This window comes from Engystomops pustulosus, chromosome 8 (assembly GCF_040894005.1).
Source record: "Engystomops pustulosus chromosome 8, aEngPut4.maternal, whole genome shotgun sequence".
NCBI lineage: Eukaryota > Metazoa > Chordata > Amphibia > Anura > Leptodactylidae > Engystomops > Engystomops pustulosus.
The window spans coordinates 36,202,077-36,228,617 of record NC_092418.1 but is presented as its reverse complement, the minus strand read 5'-3'; the positions used below and the strand labels follow the sequence as shown (position 1 = coordinate 36,228,617).

Below are 26,541 nucleotides of genomic sequence, written 5' to 3'. Positions count from 1 at the left end.
AGATTAGACTATCATTAGACATTTTATCAGGTTCCTTTGTCTCTCAGTCTCTCTTTGTCTCTAAGAATGGCAGGGGAAAAAGAAGGACACATTTCTATAATAAAGTATATTACAAAGTTTATTATTATCATCTGCACAATTTGTTTATAACATTTTTTGAAAGTTTAGTAATGCTTTAAATTTCTAAAAGTCATTTCAGGACTTTGGACAGCGACTTTAGTTAGCTATCAAGCGTTTCAGTTTGGTTTGGTCACTTTTATTGCCACTGGATGCCAAGATGAGCAGTAGTAGCCTGTAAACCAGTGATATAAAGGACCAGACAATTTAAGGAATGAGAAAAATGCTGTTTCAAAAGAGAAGAATTTCAAAAACTGGGTTTCGCATAGTGTACTGCTGTCTGAAAAAGTCTATGGAGATTCACTATTATTGGGTTTGATGAGCACTATTCATATCTATTCATATCAAGTATAACAATCTTTGCCTATGTATAACATTTTATCTAATATCATACATTTTGCAGTTATATGCTGCCACCTACAGTGGGTATCCTATATAGCAGGGATCCCCAATTTTTAATCTTGAGAGATAATCCATGATCAAATGTGTAAATAAAATAACAAATGTCCCATGGGTGGTCCCAAGCACAGCAAGTTCTCTGATGCTAAGCGGCTCCTCCTTTGTGTTAATTGTCTCCAACATAGAGATGCTTCACTGTATGAGTACAGTACTGTCTGCTTGTCTGGCCTAGGAGTATGATATATATGATATACAGAACAACTGAAGGTGGAGGCAAGGTGTATTTTACATGTGGGATAGATCCTGAACTATCCAGACAGGACTAATCAACCGGAGCTGGATGACTCATAGACAGCAGCTGGGGGATCACGCAGGGATTGATTACTTCTGCCTGTCAGGGATAACACAGTGATGACGTATTCTCAGCTTATGGTGGGCAGGACAAGGCTGAAGCAGTGCATAATAAGGGTGAGGAGAAGAGCTGAGCCAGGTAAAGGAGCCAGAGAGCCTCATTATCATAATTTTATAATTGTTTTTTCAGCAAAACCACTTGGTTCAGGGATTAAACAAAATATGTTTCTGTATCAGTGTAGCTACAGCATTCTCAAGGTATGTTTGGTTCATAATGCATAGAATCAAATGGTACATTTGCTTTAAGCAGGTGTGGGCAATTAATTTTCCCATGGGGCCACATGAAAACAGTATAATGATTTGTGAGGACCGGACTAATACACTTAGTTCTACCCAATACCTAATGTGATGGTTTTCTCAATGGTTTTCTATGACCACAGAGGTATCTTCCAAATGTTCCACTGACCCGGCACTGTAATTTGATACACTACCTTTCAGGACATAAGCAAGTTATAGTTCTCTTACTTCACAATCCTAAGGGTGCGGTCACACATTGCATTTTTAAACACATTGAAAATTGACATGTTTACACTTTCAGAAATGCAGAAAAATGGATTCAAACTAGACAAATTCATGGTAAACATGCAAAAACGCATGTGTTTTCAATGTGCTTGAAAACACATTTTGTGACTGCGCACCTAATGACATTACTGGATAATACAACGCAAGGCATCTATATCCAGAGACCACATGTAGCTTCAGCAGCATCAGCTGTATAGTAATAATTACATGGGGGGGCTATCTATGCATTTTCATTTTTATGCCATTATAGTAAATTGGCAGCTACAGCAATGGCTAGAAGCCGATATCTGCCAATGATTAATAGCTGTAAAAACCTGAAAACATGTAGGCAGCTCACCTCTGGTGTATCCTGTTCTCTCATCTGAGCATATGCTCGAAGAAGTTTTTTTTTTTACCATGAAACTTGCTACATAACATCTGATCAAATTAGAATCACCAATAAGTCAATAAAGGAATGGGAATTTTTATCTAAATATCCCATATTTGTAAAATTCTATTCTAGCCATGTATCCCCAGGGTACTCCATTCAGTTTTTGGTTGCCCTCATTGCTTTGTAAACTGCCCACATCCCTTTACATTAGGGAATCTATATATGAGTCTCAAACACACCCTGCATTAGATCAAGGAGGGTTTGGGGTGACTCGTAGACAACCAATTTAGAACAAACCTGACAGAGGAGCCAAGTGAGCAATGGGGTCCAGAAGCAACACGTAGGATGCTATAAAATGACTATATGTTCCTAATTCATAGTCAACTGAACTATCATCGGAATATCCGACCATTTCCGATGTGCGCCGCATTTAGAAGGGCTTTTTGTCGCACGCGACCGGATTTTTTGGGGCATTTTTTGGGGGAGGGGGCGGACCGTCGGATTCGGACAACACACGGGATTTAACATTCAAAATTGTGTCGCAAGCCATGCACTTACATGCATCGGGAAGAATAAGGTAAACTCCAGCGGACCTGAGCGGGGAAGCGACACATGCAGGAAATTGGACGCACAATCTTAGTGAATTGCGGCAGCTCCAAAACCTCATCGGACAATGCACCTCGGGGATTGCGACGGGACGGGTAAGTAAATGTGCCCCATTGTGTTTTTGGTTGCTTTAACAGCTCTTTGCAATGATATAATCTACAATTGTACTATATTAGATATTAAAATTTACTTACATCTCCACGAAAAGAAAATGAAAAAAAAACCCTCTTGATTTTATGCGAAATTGGACTATACGTTAACTATGAATGGTAAACATACTTTTTGCCTTCACTTAGTAGCAGTTTTCAGTGACATGTTGATTGGGGTAATGGCCGCTATTCTTCAGAAATATTCATCTTTCATTAAGTGACTTGAAGCCAATAGCAGCTTTGATATGAATGAAGAGGATCTGCGGGATACAAAGTACTACCTGTGCCTTCACCATGAAAGATACAAAAAGCACTATCTATATGAATAGAATTTAGTATAATATATATATAATATATATATATATATATATATATATATATATATATATATATAATATATATATATATAATCATTTAACATTTACAGAAAGAAAGGGGAAGTGATTCTTATCTGTTTGCATATAATTTGCAATGATCAATAGAAAGGCTACATTATACCATTCACAGGTAGATACAGGGAGGCAGTACTATCTGTGCCTATATCATTTGGAGTGAAAGCTAAGATGATAGTGCAGCCATCTAGATGTTCTGCTCTGCCTCCAGCCTATATAAGTATATATTATTATCAAAGTGGAAAAGATAGTGATGGGATGTCCGCTTTATTCGGGTAAATGTAAAGTATAGAGGAAAACATTTAACACTGTGTTTAACATAATAAATCTCTTCACATCCAGGTCAACTTGACATTGTTTCTATGGCTGAAACGACCATGACACCGGAGGAAATTGAACTCGAAATGACTAAAATCCAGAGGCTACGGGAAGTCTTGGTCCGGAGGGAATCAGAACTAAAGTTCATGTGAGTTTTTATTTTTATTCTTTTTTATTGGCCAAATGTTACATAGGAAACATTAAATTGTTGAATACAAAATTCATTATGTTTATTCTACTATATTATAATTCATGTGACAGAGAACAAATAGAAATGTGAAGGATTAAATAGAAATTAAAAATGCAGCTTGGAGTAAGTATTTAATTGATACTGTGACTAGAAACCTACTAGTCTAATCTAGTTACTAAGGACACGGGTGTACAGTGCTGTAACCACGTGGCCGAAGACCTAGTCAAGAATTTTTAATTTAAGACCTTCAACTCAACCTTACCCCTCTCTGAATACTTGATTTTTCAAAGTATTTATCAGATAACTAGTAAATATATGCATTATTAAATCTCCCATTTAATAATATATATACTCGAGTATAATTTTAACACAAAAACTGGGAAAACCTATCGACTCGAGTATAAGCCTAGGGTGGGAAATGCATTGGTCACAGCCTCCAGTCAGTATAAAGTTGACCAGCCCCCTGCCCCCTCCCCAGTATATAGCTTGTCAGCCCCTGCAGTATAAAGCAAGCCAACCCCTGCCCCCCCCAGTATATAGCCTTTTAGCCCCTGTCTCCCAGTATATAGCCTGCCAGCTCATGCAATATATAGCAAGCTAGCCCCTGCCCCCCCAGTATATAGCCTGCCTGCCCCTGTCCCAGTATATAGCTTGCCAGCCCCTGCAGTATATAGCCTGCCAGACCCTGTCTACCACTGTATATAGCCTGCCAGCCCCTACCCCCCAGTATGTAGCCTGTCAGCTCCTGTAGTATATAGCATACCAGCACCTGTAGTATATAGCCTGCCCACCCCCAGTAAATAGCCTGCCAGCTCCTGTAGTATATAGCCTGCCTGCCCTCCCCCCAATATATAGCCTGCCAGCCCCTGTAGTATATATTCTGCCAGCCCCCTGTAGTATATAGCCTGCCAGCCCCCCCCCCCTCCAGTATTTAGCCGTCCAGCCCCTGCCCCGAGTATGCCAAGCCTTTAATTTAAAAAAAATTAACACTGTACTCACCTTTCCGACGCCCCTTGCAGGTCCTCTTCTTGCTCCGGATGCTACTTTGGGTTCTTTCCCAGTTGTTCAGCTCCTCTTCGGGACTTTGCACTTGGCCGGGAAACACAATGATGTCAGCTGCTTGCCGATGTCATTGTTTGTGAGCCGCCGGCATGGTGAGGGGACCTGTAGAGGAGACGAACATCTCGAAGAGGACCCGATGTACTCGTAGAGGCACCGGAGCATTGGAAGCAAGAAGAGAACCTGCGGGGGACATCAATAAAAGTGAGTACATTGTTAATTTTTTTAATTGACTCGAGTATAAGCCGAGTTAGGTTTAGTGATAAACCTAGCTGCCTGCAGCAACCACTAGAGAGAGCTCAATACATAGTTTCTGTTGAGCTCAATGGAAGCTGTAAAAATCTATTTGCAGTGAGCTCCCCCTAGTGGTGTCTACATTAGAGTGCAACAATTATCGTCGGTACACAGGAAAAGAAGAGCAGGGCCTCCTTCTTCCAATGTCACTGTAGCAGCTGCATGGTGTGGTTATATGCTATGTATAACTCTGTGTCCCAGTCGTCAGACCCGCAGGAGTCAAAATTGATCCCCTGTCCATATTGTTGCGAAACCCCTTTAATTCTGTACTTTATGTATTCCTCCTTCAGATTCCATGCCAGATTTATAACCTCCTGTTTACCAGTACGTACAACTGTGTTTGTCAGCATTTCCGCTTTTTAGTGATATATTGAACGTCCACTTTTATTGCCGCCGTAATTATTCAGTGCTATTTCATGGACTGAGAATACATTTGTCAGACAAGCTATTCTGAGTCAGTAGAACGAGTTTGATTAAAAATCCTGATGTATGTCCTCAGAACAGATGCTAATATTAAATCTCTTTAAAATTCCAAGTGTTCTGATGAAGTAGGAAGTTCAATTACCATAGAAATCCTTTGTTTTGCGGACTGACAGGCTGTGTCACATCTGGCTGTGACTACTCATGTCTAGCGTGACAGTTTTATATTGTCTGATCTTCATAATTTCAGGACATCAAATAGATTCATCAGAAACAGTGGCATACTGTACATCTACAGGGAAGTATGTCTATTTTAGCGTTATACTCAGATTTTTGGTATTAGAGTGTATAAGCAACATGTTCTCATGGTCTTCAATATCAGAATATCAGCACCCTCCTCCCTACGATCAGCTGAATAAAGCAGTCAGAGTGCTCTAGTACTTCACAGTTCAGAGATTCTACATCCATTGGGTATTCAGCCCCATTCAAGTGAATGAGGTTTAGTTGCAATTCCAAGTCTAACCACTATACAATGTACGGCGCTGTGCTTAGTGAACATTGAATAAGTAACAGCAATCATATGAACGCTGCACTCTCATAGTTGATCATTAGGGGGGGGGGGGAGGGGGTAAGGTGTCAGACAACCACCTGATATTATTCACCTATTGTAGGGATTGGTAATAAATTAAAAATCCTGTAAAACTCTCCTAGGTTGCTTTGGTGAAAGGGGTTTCTCAAACTTCTTCCACATTTTGATAAAGGAAGTGGTAATAAAAATCCCACATCTGCACAGACCAGGATCAGGATTACTACTATTCTTCTAAGAAACTTCCACCTGGCAGACGGCAATTATGCTGTGGGTCCTATGAGCCTGTGTGAATAGGGGCCTAATGCTGATCTTCTTTTTCTTTATTTGCTTCATAGTAGTCACTAGAGGGAAACCAATACATAGTGATTTTTACAGTTCCTTTTTGCATTCATTGGAATCTGTATTATATTCCATGTACTGAGCTCCCCCTTGTGGCGACAGCAGGCAGCCAAATTTATAATAAAGGGAAATTTATCTCTATTTTAAACTAATTCTCTGGTATAAATACATGAAATAATATTGTGTTCAGAATGATCTAGGCCAGTGATGGCAAACCTTTTAGAGCTGGAGTGCCCAAACTACAATCAAAACCCACTTATTTATTGCAAAGTGCCAACACAGCATTTTAAGCAGCACGTTATTGCTACCTGCTATGTCACAAATTTGAATTGTTTCAGCCTCTTGAGAACGCCAATACAGTTGAAAAGGCAAATATGGATCACATTGTATCATCACTCCTGGGTCTCTCTGTATAGGAAAAAACATGGGGCCAGCAGGACAACCTCCAAAGATAATCCCTTTCCACATGTTCTCACTCTTCCTGCAGTCCCTAGCACCCAAGGATGTGTTGCTTTAAAATAGCTCATATGTTGAGTTGCCTGGGACTGTCGGAAGATTCTTTGAGTCCTGTCAGGCAAACTTTGCACTGGGGTGATGGCCTGGGTGCCCACAGAGAGGGCTCTGAGTGCCACCTCTGACAGCCGTGCCATAGGTTCGCCCCTTCTATATTTCACAATTGGTATCTTTGTGAACTGCTGCTTATTTTTGTTAATACATAAGGAGCTCCCTTTCCTATGTCATCAGAGCCCCCCAGAAGGTAGTTGCCAGTTGTTGATTGTTGTAAAATTACTAAGGATTTGATAGGCAGTATTATTTGCACACTACATAAGACTATATTTAGATCAATTAATGAATGTATAAATTACATAGAGAATGGAAGTTTTTGCAGAATTTTTTTAAAAGTATTATTAGAACTTATTGGGGCAGATTTACTTACCCGGTCCATTCGCGATCCAGCGGCGCGTTCTCTGCGCTGGATTCGGGTCCGGCCGGGATTTATTAAGGTAGTTCCTCCGCCGTCCACCAGGTGGCGCTGCTGTGCTGAAAAGCATAGCGTGCGCCAAAATCCCGGGGCAATTCAGGGGAAATCGGCGCAAATCGGAAATATTCGGGTAACACGTCGGGAAAACGTGAATTGGGCCCTTAGTAAATGACCCCCATTGTGTTGGAGAAGGATTTCCTACACATAGCTCAGCTTGGGTCACTGTCTAACTTAAAATAAATAGAATCTGTACTGTTATATTTACTGTTAAATCCAATCAGCCATAGAACTAGTGTCATTTCCAACGGCGATGTCCTAGATTCAGCTGATGAATAGATTTTTCATACTTCACGCTAGAACATGGGTCACAGCTGATAACTCTTGGCTGCTTTCTTATCATTTGCCAAAAGCATAAATCTCATTTGCAATGGCTTGTTAAATTTTAGCAGTGTCCAAATAAAAAAAATTGGAAAAACCAAATAGGTTTCAGGTTGCAGCGAATGTAACTAGATTAGTATTTGGCCAAGGAGTAGGGGCAGCTGTTGCTTTATTTATTTCTATAGATTTTTTTCAATAGGTTTTTACATGATTTAAGCAAGAAAAGTCTAAAATAAAAAAGTCACAGGAGATACAAACAAAAACAGAATAGGTGAAGGAGGGTGTAGATAAATAGATGGTACTTAAGTCTGCCTAGGGGCTCATTCACATTGGCGTTGTTTTTCACATTCGTGGTTCCGTGATTTCCACAGATGCCTCACAAAGCCATTGATTTCTATGGGTGTTTTCACATTGGCTTGTATTTTCACCGATCCATTGTCTGTGGAAAATATTATGAAATGTCCTATATTTTTCACTGATGAGGATCACGGAAGGCAATAAAAGTCTATGGGTCTGCAAAAAAAAAAAAAACGGATGAAACATTGTTTTGTTTTCACTGATGAGGCTGAGAAACCAGGTGTGATGTTTTTAAAGCAATGTTAAGCCTTCAGATTTTTTGAGGACACAGAGACAAAACGGAGGCATCGCGAAGACAAACCAGAAGAAAAACGGAGACACAACGGAGACGAGACGGAATGGATGTGCAACTGAAGCTAAACATCAATTCCATTGATGGTCTCCTTCCTTCTAAAATTAAGTTTTAAAATTATGCTAATTTCCCACTTTGTGCTGAAACTTCCTCTGCTGCAGGCAGAAGGAGGGGGGAAATGCTGCAGGAGCAGGTGGGGTGGGTGAGACACTGTAACAGCCTCTGAAGCTGCAGCAATGAGGGGCTCTGGTAAAACCCCTGGTGGTCCTTAAGGCTCATTAGCATAAATTTTAAAGTTGATTTTAGAAGGAAGGAAAGCATAAGTAAGAACTATAAGAAGATTAGCACATTCACAGTGCCTGGATCTATGACTAAGCCTCCCTGGTTTATCATGCCTGATTTTGATGGTAGATTTCTATTAAGATTGGTTTGTATCAAAAGTAGGAATAACTGAGATTATATAGACTTTACTATCCCACACAGATCATTTCGGTCCTCGAAACGTAAACATTGTTATGGGTAACAGGATAGCGATCTGGCTACAAAGTATGAATTACTAATAGTCAGAAGGTATTAATTCTCCCTATCAGATAAAATTCACATTTCTTACTATTTCTTCCATCTGACTTTAATATCCTGCATGCACAGATTACGTTCACTGCCAGCAGTACCTTATTATAGAGAACATTACATTTTCTGTGCGACAATAGAAACTTCACCATAGAAACACTTACATCAGAAGGAAGCCGTCTGATATAACCAGCCCAGATAACATTTAGTCTGCTTTGCATAAAATTAAATGTGCACAAATGTAATTTTACTGTTTCACTGCCAATGCGATATGACAGTTTTACATTGCTTATTACAGCTTTATATAACAGGGAAAACGTATCCTTTATTTACCGGTGAGCGGATAAGTTACATATTGATGGGAGAGAACGGAGGAATGAAATTCCTCTTTAAAGGGCATCTACCACCAGGATGAAAGACAAATGAGCCAGAGGGGCTCCAGGTTCCATTAACACTTATGGAGCCTGGAGCCCCTCAGGCTCATTTGCGTACAGTCTTTCATCCAGGTGGTAGATGTCCTTTAATGTGAACTTTTGACTGGCACTCCATTCACTTTTAGTGAAGTGAATGGAGCATAGGTCATGCATGATGCACATCAGTGCTCCATTCCTAGGGGACATTTTAGTCCCCCATTCTCTTGGTACATGGGCTCCCAGTGAACAGATCCGTCATAGATGTAATAATGCGAGTTCCCATCCTTTTTACGTGTCTACTTGTTTGTATTACACATTTATAGAATTCGGTATATACCAGTGACTCAGCCGCACACCTGGCACATTTCTCGTTTGAGTGGAAACATAACATTTCTTTAGGCGCATCTCCGATGTTGACCGATGCGTCACAGACTTCGCCCCCACAACGTCTGCTTTGGCTGCTGATGATAATTCGGTTTTCAGATGAGTTCTTCATTCCTAAATTGCTCACATGTCATATCATGAAAGCTTATTACTCCAAAGTACACAAAGTAGGCCAGAGCACATCCAAAGGGATAGAAGAAAAAAAGTGAATGCGTCTGTGCAAAAGTAGACAAATATAAAAGGGGCAGCAACACACTTAAAGGGCTAAGCCTTACTAAAACATTGGGGCATTTCTTGCGGATTATGCTCACACTTTTTGGTGCAAACTGTTTACACAGATATTTAAGAAGGGTCCGCGCCACATTTGTGTCTGACATTTGTGGCGTAGCTGCACTATTCTTCAAGTGACACAAATTTCGTCATTGAAATCGACGTTGCAGTGCTCAATTGGTGCGCCAGATGCAAAATCCAGCAGAAGTGTGTTGCACGCCATGTTAAAGAAAAAAAGTGGTGCACTCTGTGCCTCCAGCAGTGCAGGGGGCACCAGATTCATGAAGAACGTGCGGCAGAAATCATGAATCTGGCGCCCCCAGCACACTATACAGGTAACTGCACCTAGTACAGACTGCACTGTTCTTAGTAAATGTTCCCCATTGATTATGTTCATTATTTGACAGTTTACATGTGTAGTGTGCAGGGGGCAGAAGATTCACGAAATAACTGAGGTGCGAACTTGCCCTTGTTTGAAAATCTAAACATAATAAATGGGTTACAGAAATGTTTTTTTTCACAATAATATAACATATTTCTACCGAAACACAAATGTAAATTTTTAAAAAAACATCTTTAGATCTGTAATGCCACCTGGTTTCCTCAGGGATGTAGCTAATCCGTCTGTCCATATTGTTTATTGTCTCTCTCAGTTGTACCAGGGAATAACATTTGCTCTAACATTCAGTAAGGGGAGAGCAGACATATGGAGGATGAGTCACTGAGCTGTCTGCTGATCGCAATGCTCTTGTGGTCCGATAAGAGCTTCAGCGTCAAGCTAAAAGTCTCACACATACACAGATTGACGCACCCCTGAGACTGTCCAAAATAAGCCACCGAAATCTCATTTTATATGTAGGTAGTGGCTTCTGGGCAGTGGCATAATAAAACACCTGTGGGTTCCTGGTGCAAACTTTGGGGCCCCTTATACTTAAATTTGGGCTGCCACCCTCATCCTGGTCATTTCACTTGAGAATACACATATATGCTACACAGACATATACATACATAAAGGAACGCTGATTTATTGAATTATACCTTGTGCAAGACCTGAAAGGAAGGGTATGACTCCAGGTTCTAGCAAGGTTCTAGGAATAAAATGAAAATGAATCATGCTCCTCCCTCCTGGCCCTGTACCATACATTATTCAATAAATTAGGTTTGACTGGAGTTTTCCTTTAATAAAATGTCAAGCAACATCATCCCCTTACTCATAAATTGTCCTGCAGCAGCCACCCATCGCTAATAAAATGTCTAGCAGCATCATCCCCTCATTAATAAAATGTCCAGCAGCAGCATCCCCTCACTAATAAAATGTCCAGCAGCAGCCGCCCATCACTAATAAAATGTCCAGCAGCAGCCGCCCATCACTAATAAAATGTCCAGCAGCCTCCCCTCACTAATAAAAAGTCTAGTAGACACAGGGCTTCTTGTCATATAGAAAAAAAAATAAACTCAGTACTCACGTCCCGTTCTCCTTCTTCTTGTTGCCGCAGATTCCCATGCACAGACAGAGACAACTTTTTGACTCTGAATTTGTCCCATTTTTACGCGTAAGTAGTTGAAAAACAGGGCATGCTAGACCCTGAGACTTACAGAGACTTACAGAGACTTACAGAGTCTCGGCAGACTTGACAATTCCCTTTTTTTAAACACCACAAATATCAACAAAAAGATGTAAGGATCCACAATGAAATGCTTATTCCATCCGTCTCCAAATGCGATTGTTCAAATCCTTTAACGGGGATTGTGCAGAAGGAAGTCTTTCCGGAACCATATATGATGTCCGGCCAGAAGAGCCAGGAGTAGGCTCTCTTAAGGTGCATTCACATGTTCAGTTTTTGAGATGCAGCTTTTGAAGCCAAAAGCAGGTGTGGATGAGAACTTACTATTGAGGGTGCGTTCACACGTTGCAGTTAAAACTGCATCGCAATCAGCTTTGAGGTGCAGTTTTGTCAATTGAACAGGTGAAAGACATGAACTGAACGAGTGAATGACATTTGTGGAGCAGGTTTCCCCTTCAAAATCAAATTCACTTGTTCAGTTCATGACTTTCACCTGTTCAATTGACAAAACTGCACCTAAAACCACCTCAAAGCTGATTGCGATGCAGTTTTAACTGCAACGTGTGAACGCACCCTGAGAGAAGCTGCTTCTCATTTTTTTACTCCACTCCTGGTTTGGACATCAAAAACTGCATCTGAAAAACTGAACATTTGAACGCTGTCTGACCAAGGCTGTGTTTTGTGAACTTTGAAGGGGATCCATGTTTAAACTTTACCACGCTTTAGTGCCTGTCTTTAAATGCTGTTTGGAGACTTATTGATGGCAGGTGATGTTGTAAATTGGAATGATCGCAGCTACTATTTGTGACTAGAGATGAGCGAACATGCTCGTCCGAGCTTGATGCTCGGTCGAGCATTAGGGTACTCGAAACTGCTCGTTGCTCGGACGAATACTTCGCCCGCTCGAGAAAATGGCAGCTCCCGCCGTTTTGCTTTTTGGCGGCCAGAAACAGAGCCAATCACAAGCCAGGAGACTCTGCACTCCACCCAGCATGACGTGGTACCCTTACACGTCGATAGCAGTGGTTGGCTGGCCAGATCAGGTGACCCTGGGATAGACTAGCCGCTGCCCGCGCTGCTCGGATCATTCTGTGTCTGGATGCCGCTAGGGAGAGAGCTGCTGCTGGTCAGGGAAAGCGTTAGGGTGTTCTATTAGCTTACTGTTAGGCAGGAGTGATTCTCAAAGAACCCAACAGCCCTTCTTAGGGCTACAATAACGTTCTACTTTTTTTATTTTAATTTGCATCTAGTACCATTTTGTGAGGAATTAGCAGGGGGACTTGCTACCGTTGTGTTTAGCTCTTAGTGGCACACATATCCATAGCAAAGACCGAAGTGGGAAAATTTAGTAGGGGTTGGATTTCAATTAGGCACTAACTCAGTGTCATCTCATCTGGCATAGTAGTGTGCTTTGATACTTGGCTAGAAAATAGCCATAGGAGAATACAAAGAGCTTACTTACGCATACAGTAGCGTTCTATATATTTGATTTCTGGTTGATCTGCTGGTGGCTGTACTTTCTGCAGTGCATGTACTAGCCAATTCTGAGCAATTTGTAGTGAGACTTGCGACCGCTGTGTTCTGCGCTTAGTGACGCACATATCCATAGCAAAGACCGAAGTGGGAAAATTTAGTAGGGGTTGGATTTCAATTAGGCACTAACTCAGTGTCATCTCATCTGGCATAGTAGTGTGCTTTGATACTTGGCTAGAAAATAGCCATAGGAGAATACAAAGAGCTTACTTACGCATACAGTAGCGTTCTATATATTTGATTTCTGGTTGATCTGCTGGTGGCTGTACTTTCTGCAGTGCATGTACTAGCCAATTCTGAGCAATTTGTAGTGAGACTTGCGACCGCTGTGTTCTGCGCTTAGTGACGCACATATCCATAGCAAAGACCGAAGTGGGAAAATTTAGTAGGGGTTGGATTTCAATTAGGCACTAACTCAGTGTCATCTCATCTGGCATAGTAGTGTGCTTTGATACTTGGCTAGAAAATAGCCATAGGAGAATACAAAGAGCTTACTTACGCATACAGTAGCGTTCTATATATTTGATTTCTGGTTGATCTGCTGGTGGCTGTACTTTCTGCAGTGCATGTACTAGCCAATTCTGAGCAATTTGTAGTGAGACTTGCGACCGCTGTGTTCTGCGCTTAGTGACGCACATATCCATAGCAAAGACCGAAGTGGGAAAATTTAGTAGGGGTTGGATTTCAATTAGGCACTAACTCAGTGTCATCTCATCTGGCATAGTAGTGTGCTTTGATACTTGGCTAGAAAATAGCCATAGCAATAGGATAGCATTGTTTGGTTTTAAAAACTCAAAAAAAAACAAAAAACACAAAAAAAAAAAAAAAACACAAAAAAAAAAAAAAAAAGTAAAAAAAAAAATAAAGTTATAACTCTCATTTTAAAAATGTTTAACCCGAGGGCTAGGGGTAGAGGACGAGGGCGGGGACGTGGGCGTCCAACTACTGCAGGGGTCAGAGGCCGTGGTCCTGGGCGGGGTGAGACACCACCTGCTGATGAGGGAGCAGGGGAACGCCGCAGAGCTACACTCCCTAGGTTCATGTCTGAAGTTACTGGGACTCGTGGTAGAGCACTGTTGAGGCCAGAACAGTGCGAACAGGTGATGTCGTGGATTGCTGACAATGCTTCGAGCAATTTGTCCACCACCAGTCAGTCTTCCACGCAGTCCACCCATGTCACCGAAATCGCCACTCCTCCAGCTCCTGCACCTCAGCCTCCTCCCCCCCAGTCTGCCCCCTCCCAGGAAAATTTGGCATTTGAACCGGCATACTCTGAGGAACTGTTTTCTGGACCCTTCCCACAGTCACAAACCACTTGTCCGGTTGCTGCTGAGCAATTTTCCGATGCCCAGGTTTTCCAACAGTCACAGTCTGTGGGTGATGATGACCTTCTTGACGTAGTGGAAGTGTGTAAAGAGGTGTCCGACGATGAGGAGACACGGTTGTCAGACAGTGGGGAAGTTGTTGTCAGGGCAGGAAGTCCGAGGGGGGAGCAGACTGAGGGATCGGAGGATGATGAGGTGACAGACCCAAGCTGGGTTGAGAGGCCGGGTGAACACAGTGCTTCTGAGACGGAGGAGAGTCCTCGACCAGAACAGGTTGGAAGAGGCAGTGGTGGGGCCAGACGGAGAGGCAGGGCCAGAGCTGGTGCATCAGCGCCAAATGTGTCAACTAGTGAAGCTCCCGTGGCGAGGGCTCCTGCGGCGAGGGCTAGATCTACAGAAGTCTGGAGGTTCTTTAAGGAAACACCGGATGACCGACGGACTGTGGTGTGCAACATTTGCCAAACCAGGCTCAGCAGGGGTTCCACCACTACTAGCTTAACTACCACCAGTATGCGCAGGCATATGAATGCTAAACACCCCACTCAGTGGCAACAAGCCCGTTCACCTCCGGCCGTGCACACCACTGCTCCTTCCCCTGTGTCAGCTGCTAGTCAGCCCCCTGCCCAGGACCCTGCCACAAAAACCCCATCGTCGCCTCCACGATCCTCCACAGCATCCACCAGCGTTCAGCTCTCCATACCCCAGACGCTGGAGCGGAAACGCAAATATAGTGCAACCCACCCGCACGCCCAAGCCCTTAATGTGCACATCTCCAGATTGCTTAGCCTGGAGATGCTGCCCTATAGGCTAGTAGAGACCGAGGCCTTTCGCAACCTCATGGCGGCGGCCGCCCCTCGGTATTCGGTCCCCAGCCGCCACTACTTTTCCCGATGTGCCGTCCCAGCCCTGCACCAGCACGTGTCAGACAACATCATCCGTGCCCTGACCAACGCCGTTTCTGACAAGGTCCACCTGACCACGGACACATGGACGAGTGCTGCCGGGCAGGGCCACTATATATCGCTGACGGCACATTGGGTTAACTTGGTGGAGGCTGGGACCGAGTCTGACACTGGGGCTGCTCATATACTGCCGACGCCGAGGATTGCGGGGCCTACCTCGGTCCAGGTGTTTCAGGCCTACTATGCCTCCTCCTCCTCCCACCCCTCCTCCACCTCCTCCTCCGAACTACCATCCGTGGGCACGGCGCCATCAGTCGGTAGCTCTAGGCACAGCAGCAGTGCCGTCGCTAAGCGACAGCAGGCGGTGCTCAAACTGCTGAGCCTAGGCGACAAAAGGCACACCGCCCAAGAGCTATTACAGGGCATCACGGCGCAGACTGATCTGTGGCTGGCACCGCTGAACCTCAAGCCGGGAATGGTTGTGTGTGACAACGGCCGTAACCTGGTGGCGGCTCTGCAACTCGGCAGACTGACACATGTGCCATGCCTGGCCCATGTGTTAAATCTGATAGTTCAGCGTTTCCTCAAGACATACCCCAATCTGTCTGATTTGCTCACGAAGGTGCGCCGCATCTGTGCGCATTTCAGGAAGTCCAGCCCAGATGCTGCCACTCTCAGGGCAGCGCAGCGCCGCCTCCAACTGCCCGCTCACCGACTGTTGTGCGACGTGCCCACGAGGTGGAATTCAACACTGACCATGTTATCCAGAGTTTACCAGCAGCGCAGAGCGATTGTAGACTGCCAGATGTCAACTTCCACCAGAACTGGTAGTCAGGTCAGTCAGCTTCCTCAAGTCTACAATGAGGAGTGGACGTGGATGTCTGATATCTGTCAGGTGCTGAGTAACTTTGAGGAGTCAACACAGATGGTCAGTGGCGATGCCGCCATCATCAGCCTCACCATCCCGCTGCTTGGCCTGTTGAAAAACTCTCTGGTCAGCATGAAGTCGGAAGCTTTGCGCTCGTCACAAGAGACAGGGGAAGAATATTCCCTTGTTGATAGCCAAAGCACCCTCAGGTCTGTTTCTCAGCGCATATCGGAGGAGGTGGAGGTGGAGGAGGATGAGGAGGAAGAGGAGGAGAATGTTGGTGAGACACAAGAGGGGACCATTGTTGAGTCCTTTACTGTTCAGCGTGTATGGGCAGAAGAAGAGGAGTTGGAGGAGTTGGAGGAGGAGGAAATGGACAGTCAGGCCAGTGAGGGGAGTGAATTCTTACGCGTTGGTACTCTGGCGCATATGGCAGATTTCATGCTAGGCTGCCTATCCCGTGACCCTCGCGTTCAAAGAATTTATTCCAGCACCGATTACTGGGTGTTCACTCTCCTGGACCCACGGTACAAGCAAAATCTTTCCACTCTCATCCCTGCAGAGGAAAGGAGTGTGAGAATGCATGAATACCAGCAGGCCCTGGTGCACAAGCTGAAACAGTATTTCCCTTCTGACAGCGCTAGCGGCAGAGTGCGTAGTTCTGCGGGACAAGTAGCGAGGGAGAGTAGGCGAGCAGGCAGCTTGTCCAGCACTGGCAAGGGTACGCTTTACAAGGCTTTTGCCAGCTTTATGTCACCCCAGCAAGACACTGTCACCTGTCCCCAGTCTCGGCAGAGTAGGGCTGATCTTTACAGAAAGATGGTGAGGGAGTACGTAGCTGACCATACCATCGTCCTAAATGATCACACAGCTCCCTACAACTACTGGGTTTCAAAGCTGGACATGTGGCACGAACTGGCGCTGTACGCCTTGGAGGTTCTTGCCTGCCCTGCCGCTAGCGTCTTGTCCGAGCGGGTTTTCAGTGCAGCTGGTGGCATCATCACCGATAAGCGTACACGCCTGTCGACTGACAGCGCTGACAGGCTGACGCTTATTAAAATGAATAAAGGCTGGATTTCTCAGAATTTCCAATCTCCACCAGGTGAAGGAAGCTCAACCTGAATAATTGATCCACTCCTCCTCCTCCTCATTTTCCTCCTTCTCCTCCTCTTTGTACAGTAAAGCAGAGGAAAATGGCTATTTTTTGACAGGGCCCACTGGCTCTTGCTATAGTACTTCATGCATTTAATTTTTCTGGAGGGCCACCTACCCGGTCCTCTGTTTGAAACTATTTTTGTGAGTGCCACATACAGGCACTCAATCTATTCCATTTTACTGCAGGGCCACCTACCTGCTCCTCTGGTTTGAAACATTTTTGGGACTGCCACATACAGGCACTCAATCTATTCCATTTTACTGGAGGGCCACCTACCTGCTCCTCTGGTTTGAAAAATTTTTGGGACTGCCACATACAGGCACTCAATCTATTCCATTTTACTGCAGGGCCACCTACCTGCTCCTCTGGTTTGAAACATTTTTGGGACTGCCACATACAGGCACTCAATCTATTCCATTTTACTGGAGGGCCACCTACCTGCTCCTCTGGTTTGAAAAATGTTTGGGACTGCCACATACAGGCACTATCCAAATTAAATTGTCTCCATAGCAGCCTCCACACGTTGTCTCCATTGCTACCTCCAAAAGTCGTCCATATAGCTGCCTCCATACATCGTCCCTTTATCAAACGAGGTGTGTCAGGCAGAAATTTGGGTTGTTTTCATGGATTCCACATCAAAGTTGTTAACTTTGTCGCCACCCTGCTGTGTTATCCACAAAATATACTGGCAAACTTTTACCATTTAGGGATATTATTTCAGCGCTTCTTGCGCATCTGTTTACATTCCCCTCACCCGGCATATCCTAAACTTATAAGAACGCTACTACACTTGATCTTATACAAAAGGTTCTTAGAAGTGCTGTTTGGGGAGTAGCCTAGAGACAGGGGCTTGAATTGGCGAAAGCTCGCCTGGCAGCGGAGCGCCAGCTCCATGCGCATCATGCGCTTCTTGCGCATCTGTTTACATTCCCCTCACCCGGCATATCCTAAACTTATAAGAACGCTACTACACTTGATCTTATACAAAAGGTTCTTAGAAGTGCTGTTTGGGGAGTAGCCTAGAGACAGGGGCTTGAATTGGCGAAAGCTCGCCTGGCAGCGGAGCGCCAGCTCCATGCGCATCATGCGCTTCTTGCGCATCTGTTTACATTCCCCTCACCCGGCATATCCTAAACTTATAAGAACGCTACTACACTTGATCTTATACAAAAGGTTCTTAGAAGTGCTGTTTGGGGAGTAGCCTAGAGACAGGGGCTTGAATTGGCGAAAGCTCGCCTGGCAGCGGAGCGCCAGCTCCATGCGCATCATGCGCTTCTTGCGCATCTGTTTACATTCCCCTCACCCGCCATATCCCAAACTTATAAGAACGCTACTACACTTAACTTGGTGCAGGCTGGGACCGAGTCTGACCCTGGGGCTGGTCATATACTGCCGACGCAGAGAATTGCGGGGCCTACCTCGGTCCAGGTCTCAAAGGCCTACTATACCTCCTCCCACCCCTCCTCCACCTCCTCCTACTCCGAATTACCATCCGTGGGCATGGCGCCATCAGTCGGTAGCTCTAGGCACAGCAGCAGTGCCGTCGCTAAGCGACAGCAGGCGGTGCTGAAACTGCTGAGCCTAGGCGATAAAAGGCACACCGCCCAAGAGCTATTACAGGGCATTCCACATCAAAGTTGTTAACTTTGTCGCCACCCTGCTGTGTAATCCACAAAATATACTTGCAAACTTTTACCATTTAGGGATATTATTTCAGCGCTTCTTGCGCATCTGTTTACATTCCCCTCACCCGCCATATCCTAAACTTATAAGAACGCTACTACACTTGATCTTATACAAAAGGTTCTTAGAAGTGCTGTTTGGGGAGTAGCCTAGAGACAGGGGCTTGGATTGGCAAAAGCTCGCCTGGCTGCAGAGCGCCAGCTCCATCCCAAGATCCAACTAACATAGTTGCAGCACCTTTAATCTACTACTAGTTCACTGCCTCCATAATAATAATAATAATAATCTTTATTTATATAGCGTCATCATATTCTGTAGCGCTTTACAAATCATAGGAAACAAATACAAATGTAATGTAACAGAGCACAACATTTGTATGGAACAACAGGAGTGAGGTCCCTGCTCGCCAGAGCTTACGGTTTATGAAGATGATGGGGTAACACGAGGTAAAAGAATATTTAATGGTCAAGCCATTCTTCTTAGGGAATAGAAAAAAATATAATAAATGGAATTGCTGTCGCTTGAACCACTCAGCCGTCATCTTATATACCAGGTCCAGGGTGAATGGGACTGCAGAGAAGTCTGGTGCCTGTTGGTTGCTGGATAACAGATGGGAGGACGACACAGGACGGGTTAGTAGAAGAGTTAAAACTTCATGCAGTTAATGAGTGTTATAGGCTTGCCTAAAGAAATGGGTTTTAAGAGCACGTTTGAAACTTTGGAGGTTAGGTATTAGTCTGATAGTCCAGGGCAGAGCATTCCATAGAATTGGTGCAGCTCTAGAGAAGTCTTGGAGACGCGAGTGGGAGGTCCGCACTAGGGTAGAGGTTAATCTAAGATCACTGGCGGATCTAAGAGCACGGGTTGGGCGATAGACTGAGATAAGAGAGGAGAGGTAGGGGGGTGCAGCATTATACAGAGCTTTATGGATGAGGGTTATTATTATTTTAAACTGTATTCGAAAGGAGACTGGCAGCCAGTGCAGCGACTGGCATGAACTGTAAGCATACATGGTCCCCTTATCAAACGAGCTGTGTCAGGCAGAATTTTGGGTTGTTTTCATGGCTTCCATGTTAACTTTGTCGCCACCCTGCTGTGTAATCCACAAAATATACTGGCAAACTTTTATCATGTACCGATATTATTTGAGCGCTTCTTGCTCACCTCCTTTGGTTCCTCTCTGACACCCATTGGTTTGAAGCCTGAGTCCAATTAGGGTATGTCGCCATGCCACTCTCTAGCCTGCTGCCGCTGCCTCTGCCTCTGCATGCCGTCCCCTATAGTGTCAGGGTCAATTATTGGATGTTTTACATGCTATCTAGCTTCATTCTGTCACTCTGTCATGGCCATGCTGTTGCCCATAATTTCGGCATAATGGTGCGATTAAGCAGCCTCAGAGGCATCCATGCATGCTGCCCCTGCTGTTTCCTGTCCATTTCCGTGGTGTTTCCATCCTTTTCTGAGGTTCCCAGGTGTTTGGCCAAGCTTCCCTGTGCAGAGCCTTGGTCCCCTTGAAAAATGCTCGAGTCTCCCATTGACTTCAATGGGGTTCGTTATTCGAGACGAGCACTCGAGCATCGGGAAAAGTTCGTCTCGAATAACGAGTACCCGAGCATTTTAGTGTTCGCTCATCTCTATTTGTGACTAAAAGTCATAAACCGAAACAAAATGTTGCAAAAGTGAGACTAAACAGGTAACACATCACATGTATCACAAGGTGGAAAAACTTAAGATACATTGCAATGATTAGGCAGGCCAACTTAAGGAAACTTGAAAAAGTGGCAGCCAAAAAACTATGACACGTGCAGAACTGAGTACTCGTTACCTCATTACCTCATTAATTATATACATTGCCCCCTTCATGAATTTACATACTATCCCCCAAGAATTTTATATGTTGGGCCGCCTCATTAAATATATACCCCCCACACCCAAGAATTGTATATACTGGGCCCCCTCATTAATTATACATGTTCTCCCCCTCCCCCATTAATTTTACAAAACAATAAAAGATCATCATGTGTCTCTGCCGCTACACACTGGGGCCGCCGTAAGTGAAGGGATACGCAGACCGTGTTATGACATCATGACGCAGCCAGGCATCCAGGGTATGAGTGTGATGGGGGCCAGGCGTTTATGGTTGTGTCACACTCATGGAGTGTCAGCTGTAGCCTGTAGCGATGGTACTCGATGCAGCCAGTTCTTAACACTGGCAATAGTGACCGGTGGCCACCAAGGACTGTATTGGGATTTATTAGGTTTATAAGGCTGTCTGTCATTTTTCTGGACAAATTTGCTGGATATGCAGTTTGTGATTTTTGATAGAAGACACCTAAATGACAAGATGTGCATTAAGTTTTAATTATAGGGGGTACAAGCTAGAACTGAGTGCCAAGTATGATTCCACCTGACTGTGATAGACATTCTATTCATTTCTTGCATTATAATCTCATGATTATGGCGATGAATAGCCCCAACATCTGCCTTCAGGGGAAGAGAGCTGCATCGGGAGCGTTTTATGTCAATATGCAAGACACTTTCTGTTGAATCCATTTTGCTACAACAATAAATGGAGTCTTTCTGTAGTTTGGACCAAGCAAAGCTACAAACATTGTTAAGTAGCTGCACAAAAGCATCCAGAGCAGAGAAAAGGTTTTGTGGTGCAGCCCAATTCTGAGATTTTATGGCACAGCATGATGAGGACACTCTCCCTTTCCAACTGGGTTAAAGATTGTGGGGCCCCAACCCTTATTCATCTTGCTCAGCTATTTAAGTATACTCTGGCTGTCCACCAAGCTCAGCCGTGTGAGAACACTCCTCATGACCACCAATTTCAGAAGTGTGAGGACACCCCTTCCTCTTCATCTAGCTCAGCAATGTGAGGACACTCTGGCTGTCCACCAATCCCAGCAGTATGAGAACCCTCCCTCTGTCCACCGGGTTAAGCAATGTGAGAACACTCCCCATGACCACCAAGTTCGGCATTGTGAGGGCGCTCCTCCTTTCCACCAAGCTCAGCAATATGAGGACATATGAGGTCCGCCAAGTTTAGTAGTGTGAGAACAATTCCCCTTTCCACCAAGTTAAGCAGTGTGAGGATATTTCCCCATGCACCAAGTTCAGCTGCAATCCTGGAATAGCAATACATCTGCTGCTTCTGCATACACAAAGGTCTGATTCAACTTGGGTGTATTAAAAGATTCCTTGTCAAATGTCAATTGTTATCTGGGGTATGAATGACCTACATGCATTGTAGAAGATTAGAGAGTTATATGTATGGGTAAATATAAACAGAAAATAGTTTTTGGTCTGCCAATACAGTTCTATATATGACTACTAGGAATACACTGTCAGGTATAGGTATGACTGTATCTCCATTGTGTAACAACCACAGTGCATCAATGACATGTTATGTGTCTGATTCATTAAGTTGTAATTACGTATGTTCAATAACTAATGAGTAGCTCACACAAAATAAGAAATGTTCTGCTGCAGAATCGAGTAGAGTCATTTCTTCTTGTCTTGGATCATCAGTGTGATTTGTATCAGACAAGAAAACTTCCCTGTTATCGGCCCATATCTCATAAAGTGAAGCTAGTAAACTGTAATGCAGAATTAATTTCTCCCAATCTCTGGAACTTCCTTCAATTTTGTCTTACAGGATTGACGACATTCAGCTGTGCAAAGAAATTATGAGCCTGAAACAAGAACTGCAGAGCCTGGTGGATGTGCCGGGTAATTGCTCCAATTTGCCATAAAATGTAATATGTATAACCCGCCGGATCTAATTGGTTAAAGTAAATAGCTTCTCCGTTTGTAATGATGAGCTGAAGTCTGGTGTAATTACAGGAAAGCGACCTATGCCTCTGATAACTTGATTAAAGAAAGTATACATCAAACATTAATGTAAAAAACATGGCTCCTAATTATAAAATAGGTTTCTTTGTTTGATATCTGTGAAAATTTGTTATTGGGATTGATTCATTTCTTTTGTAAATTGTTAATCTAGCAAAGGGAGAATCAGCAGTCCCAAATAAAATTATATAAGACCTCATGGTTATGTAGAAGGCGATGCCATAATATATACAGAATATATATGTCAGTGTGGGGAGGATATGCACCTCCATGCTAAAGAGCTTATGGGCTTCTAAGGCTACTGTACTAAGTACTAAGAACCTACATTAGTCATCAGTGTTGAGATAACGTATATATATCAAATATATGCATAGGCTCCATTCAACTAGGAGAAACATATTAAAAATAAATCCCAAACTCAACCCAAAGTTCTTCTTCGCTGTTAGCTGTGGGAGGTAGCTGTGGAGGTAGGAGCACCCACCTCCATATTCGATGGGAGTCTCCCATGAGCCGTAGATCCTGTAGATGTATATATAATATAACATATAAGGAATAACATATAATATAATATATAACATTTATAAATGTTTGCCTCACTATCGTGCAGAATGCACGTCTTCATGTACCTGGCACACCCTGTGGTGCACACCCGTTAAACTGAGTGCACCAGAAAAAAAAACTGGTGCACTCAGTTTAACGGGTGTGCACCACAATTATGTTGGACTTCCGTAAAACAATGCTGGTGCAAACACTTCATTAATACAGGCGGTCTCCTACTTAAGGTCACCCAACTTACAGACGACCCCTAGTTAAAGACGGACCCCTCTGCCCACTGTTACCTCTGGTGAAGCTCTCTGAAAGCTTTACTATAATCCCAGACTGCAATGATCAGCTATAAATTGTCTGTAATGAAGTTTTATTGATCATCCTTGGTCCAATTACAGCAAAAAATGCAGAAACTCCAATTTTCACTGGGGAAAAAAATTTTTTGGTCTAGATCTACAGTTATAAAATATACAGTTTCGACTTACATACAAAGTCAACTTAAGAACAAACCTATGGACCCTATCTTGTATGTAACCCGGAGACTGCCTGTACATGTATTTATGTGCGATCTATGCCAGAATACTGCCAAAGATTCCTTGAAGCTGATGGGCCCCAGTGCAAAGTCTGTGCCAGGCCCCTGACTACAATGTGTGATTTATAGTACTAGTCTTCTCATATGATAAAGCGACAAATGATGGGCCCCCTAAGCCTCTTGGGCCCAGGTGCAACCGCACCCTCTACACCCCCTCAAGTTACGCCCCTGGTTCTACTAGATCACTATGTTTAACCTACCACTTTCTCCTAGTCAAGCTTTGCTAAATGAAAAAGTCCAAGACATCTCCATCCCGTTAGGAAGATTTTGTTTCTTTTTTTTTCATACCTGCAAAGAGAGACATTGCCACCTTGTGGAAGAAATCGGTCATCCAACTTAAATTGGTGCACTCTAAACTCATGTGGATTATGGTAAATGATAGATGTTATAATCCAGTCAATGATAAAGAAACTACTAGCACATGGCAACCCTGGTCAAGAGTTTAACTATGTATTCCAATGACTTCCTTAGGACTCCATTCTTCCTCTCAAACCTATTCTAACCACCTTTCCCGAATCCCACTAGTAACATGTAATGCTAATGTTTTTACTACTACTGTGATCCACTTTTACTGATTTCTGAAACAATAAAAACATTTTTAAAAAATCCATTAAAAAAACATAAATTTAACTTTCTCTTAAATTTAAGAGAATTTTTCTTAAATTCTTCCCTAGATAATTTTTTCCTTTTTTTCTGGACTGCTCCACTGTAATGATTGGTAGAAGTGAATAAACTCTTGGGCCAGTCCACACCCCAGCCTGCTCTGCTTCCCACCTCTCCATGCCCACTTTTAAAAAAAAGGGTTTTGGAAGTTGCAAAAGGGGGAAAAATCACTGTTTCCTGGCCGTGCCTTGACTTTTTCATGCCTTGTACACCAGATACTTGCCTACAAGGCATGATACATCCTCTTTGAATGTGCTTGAAAAAGTTAAAAATGAAAGAATATTATCTGGGATAAAAATTCAGCTCTAGTGAAGGAAACTGAACTGTAATACTCGACACAGCAAAAAAAAAAATTCCTTTGCTTTTTCACTGGGATTTTAAAGTGTGCAAAACCTCTTGGGCACATTAAGCCCTATACCGCTCCCAAACAAATAAAGGAATTAATGGTCCTTTTTGCAGCAATCTGCTGCTGAGCTGCAATTTCACCCTCTATAGAGGGTTCCCAGCCCCTATCGGTGGTGGCTCCAAAATCCTTTGGATTACCAAGAAAATCATCTGGAAAATAACTGCACTAAAATGTAATGGAAACAGGAGAAGAGAGCCAGAGGCAAATCTCATCCCACACATTCCCCATACTTCTCACATCACGCTGAGAAATAAGAGCAGCATGTCATGGTTATGTTTCATGTAGCAACGCAATGTAATTGTCTATGTATTAAAAGTTCATGAAGCAGGGAACAGCAATAGCCTCTAGACATTCCAGTATACTTCCCAAAAGTACAAACTTTATAGATCTATTCCATGTGCCTCGCATCCAGGGAGAAAATCCTCATCCAAAACAGGAAGCGATGCTTATAGATGATTGATATTATACTTTATAATATATAACAAGTATAGGAAACTAACACTAATAAAACCATCCATTTATTTTTTACATTTCCTGCGATACAGAGAAGGATAAAACAAATGAGCAGAAGAAACGAGAAGATGAGTTGATCCAGAAGATTCAGAAGCTGGTACAGAAAAGGGATTTCCTTGTTGATGATGCGGAAGTGGAGCGGTTAAGGTGAGAGTACAATTATTACAAGGATGAAGGATTGTAAACCAAGCCCATGACATACTGGTATGCGCCCCCTTTGGCAGTATCCACTGTTCTTTAAGCTTCTTATGTTATTGTCTTTAAGAAAAAGAGGCTTTAAAAATTATGCATATGAGACTGAGGGGCTCCAAGCCCAGAGCCCTTCAGACTCATTTGCATAATTTTAAAAGCTTTAAAAGAAAAAAACAGGGCATAAGAAGCTAAAAGAAGAGCGGACCCTGCCAGAGGGGGCACACACCAGTATGTAAGTGTCTTACAATCCTTGATCCTGGTGGTAGAGGTACCTTTAATGTTACCCAAAATGACATTTTATGGAATTAAACACTTGGTGCTGCTTTCTATACTTGGTTTATCCACACATTACAGCACATTCCTCCAGTATATTGTGTATATTCACTTTATTGTCAAGGGACTCCCTTGTTTTCACCCTTCAACCCCTATACAGTGATGTGGATTGCACTACAGGTAGAGGTAGATATCTCTTGAAATGGTCCCAGTGTGGGTGACTTAAATACTAAAAAGGGAGTGAGTATTTGCTCTTTAACCTGCCCTGCTCTGACCTATAGAATAACAAACGAGTCTTGTGGCCATAACAGCACAGATGAGCTAAATGCAGGTGGAGGTGCAAATATCAGAATGTAAGATCATTACTAGAGATGAGCGAGCACTAAAATGCTCGGGTACTCGTTATTCGAAACGAACTTTTCCCGATGCTCGAGTGCTCGTCTCGAATAACGAGCCCCATTGAAGTCAATGGGAGGCTCGAGCATTTTTCAAGGGGACCAAGGCTCTGCACAGGGAAGCTTGGCCAAACACCTGGGAACCTCAGAAAAGGATGGAAACACCACGGAAATGGACAGGAAACAGCAGGGGCAGCATGCATGGATGCCTCTGAGGCTGCTTAATCGCACCATTATGCCAAAATTATGGGCA

The 26,541-nt window shown here is 43.5% G+C and overlaps 1 protein-coding gene across 1 annotated transcript in view; it reads left to right on the top strand.

Moving 5' to 3' along the window:
• Nucleotides 1-26,541, top strand: part of BMERB1 (bMERB domain containing 1) — a 138,671-nt gene that overhangs the window by 98,226 nt on the left and 13,904 nt on the right. The window contains exons 2-4 of the mRNA XM_072120665.1: nucleotides 3,309-3,432; nucleotides 22,515-22,588; nucleotides 25,461-25,575. Of these exons, the coding sequence (XP_071976766.1) occupies nucleotides 3,309-3,432; nucleotides 22,515-22,588; nucleotides 25,461-25,575 (313 nt within the window). The remainder of the gene's footprint in view (nucleotides 1-3,308; nucleotides 3,433-22,514; nucleotides 22,589-25,460; nucleotides 25,576-26,541) is intronic.